Source organism: Morone saxatilis, unplaced genomic scaffold (genome assembly GCF_004916995.1).
Source record: "Morone saxatilis isolate NCDOM2014 unplaced genomic scaffold, NCSU_SB_2.0 Contig18, whole genome shotgun sequence".
Lineage (NCBI taxonomy): Eukaryota > Metazoa > Chordata > Actinopteri > Moronidae > Morone > Morone saxatilis.
In genome coordinates, this window is record NW_023339740.1 from 14,263,800 (window position 1) to 14,265,918 (window position 2,119).

At 37.6% G+C, this 2,119-nt stretch overlaps 1 protein-coding gene across 2 annotated transcripts in view; it reads right to left on the reverse strand.

The window, feature by feature from the left end:
* rad18 (RAD18 E3 ubiquitin protein ligase) overlaps window positions 1–1,632 on the reverse strand; it is a 28,153-nt gene extending 26,521 nt beyond the window's left edge. For both annotated transcript variants that reach the window (XM_035662038.1, XM_035662037.1), the window contains exons 1-2: window positions 1,404–1,632; window positions 390–468 (exon numbers count right to left, since the gene is read on the reverse strand). In XM_035662038.1, the coding sequence (XP_035517931.1) occupies window positions 390–468; window positions 1,404–1,454 (130 nt within the window). In that variant the 5' untranslated portion in view covers window positions 1,455–1,632. The remainder of the gene's footprint in view (window positions 1–389; window positions 469–1,403) is intronic.
* Window positions 1,633–2,119: the final 487 nt, after the last annotated feature.

Genomic DNA, 2,119 nt, shown 5'->3' on the forward strand with positions numbered 1-2,119 from the left:
AAATAATGCAGCCACATTCTTAAAATGAAAAAGCATTTCTGCAAATGCATTTTAATTTGAATTTTGGTCACGATTCGCTTCCATACCAGTGGGACAGACAGTCATGATGACTACAGTTCTCTCGCTCATGGTGAGAACGATAACACAACTAACATACGCTCTATTTGTACAAGTAGCAAACATACAAACACACTTCATTATCATTCGAATGTTCAACTCTTACTGCTTTGAAATCAATTTCAAAACTTCAAAAAGATCTTGACTGGATTTCACTTGTAGATACAGGTCTCCTAATGGTTTTGCTTTTCTATGCTCAATGCTTTTGCAAACTTCTCATTACAGTTATGAGCACCGTAGCTACTTTAAAAGCTGCTCTACTTGTTACTTACAGTTGTGAGAGCATTTAGTCATCATTGAAATATTGAGGAAGTCAAAGCAAATTGGACATCGAAGCAGGGTATCAACATTCTGCAGGTGAGAAAGAAAACACAGTGATAAAAACATACTCGTCAAACAAATCAACGTGTCGTTCCCTGGCAACAACCAAAAAATGACACAGAAACTGTAGAAAACAAAAAAAGTAATAATACATTCAACATCTGGCAACATGGCAGGATGTGGTTACAGAGGATGAATAATTACTTTTATGGTGAAACTAAGCTATCTTAAAACCTTCTTAGTGTAATAAAGTATTTGCATGTTTTAATCCTATATTGTATACATACATATCAGAATTATAAACTATCATAATGTGTGCTGACAGAGTTACACAGAACTAAAATGTTGATTTGCCTTTCGGAAACTTAGCCCTGAAGTTGGCATGGGGTTTCAAACACATTCCTGCAGAAGGGCCCCCAGTTCACTGTCATGATTCATCAGGTACCTCCTGTAATGAGTTAGTATTACCTGAAGTGACTCCTAGTTATGTTTAGATAACTGTTTTTGACACGCTAGCATCAGTACGTTTAGGTTGTTTCGTTTAACGTACCTTAAACGTTAAATAACGTTAGACAGCCTAAATGGACACCGGGTCCACTATTACTATGTGATCAATGTAACGTTGGTTAACGAGAGTAAACATTAGTGTAACGTCGGTTAGACAAACCACAGATGTGTTGATGCCCCGCAGCTATATCGTTAGGTCAGCTGATGTTGGTGTTAACGTTAGTAGCTAACATCAGTCAGTGGCAGAGAAACGATTTACACTATTTAACTTAACATGTTTCCTTTTTATTTGTATCTAAGTTAAACTGCTTTAAGGTTTCTCGTTACTAAAGGCCGGCGGGGACTTCATGGATAGGACCAGCTCATGTTAGTTGTTATGTTTTCATTAAGCTAACTAAGAGCTAACGTTAGTAGCCATGTTAGCGAAACAGTTCCGATTTAAAACACATACAACTTACTTTAAAACACGCAAGGGCGGGTGGGAAATCTGCTTCAATCTGAAGAGCCATTTCTAGTCAATAAAAGTAGCAAACGCGATTTGAGCTCGTCACAAAACTTTTAGTTTCATTAATCAGCAACTAAAGTCCCGCGCGAGGGGGTGCTGCACGCCTCCTACGTCATTTGACGACTTCCGCTGAGTTGGAGTTCCAGCTCGGTGTCCCTCCCTCGTGCTGCGGGTGGGGATCCTGGACCTGGATCCTGAATGCGGCCGGTGGCTGCAGCAGAAACCTCACTTTATGTAGGAATATGCTTTTCTATATTTAAATACATATGAAAACAATACAGAAGTAATTGAGGTTTGACTTTACGTAATTCACATGGATTTATTTGATGAACTGCCACAAAATGAAAACAATTAAAGCCTTTCTACAATTAAGTATTTTATTTAAAACAAAAACTGTACTGTAAAGTAAAAGTAAATATTTACTTTGTAGCCTCTGCCTGCTTTCCATTAGTTTTTTCTACATGTCTGTTTTTATGTTCATTATGATCAAATGTCAATCAACTTTTGTTATTGCATTGTTTTGCCATTTTAATAACAGGTGGTGGCGTAGTTAAACTCAGTTATACAGGATGAACATGTTAACTGTTTTAATGTATTTCTAATGGTGAGTACTCAGAGTGAGTCAGTGTTTAAGTGATTATTCGGTATAGCCCATTCTGTCTCTGCCTC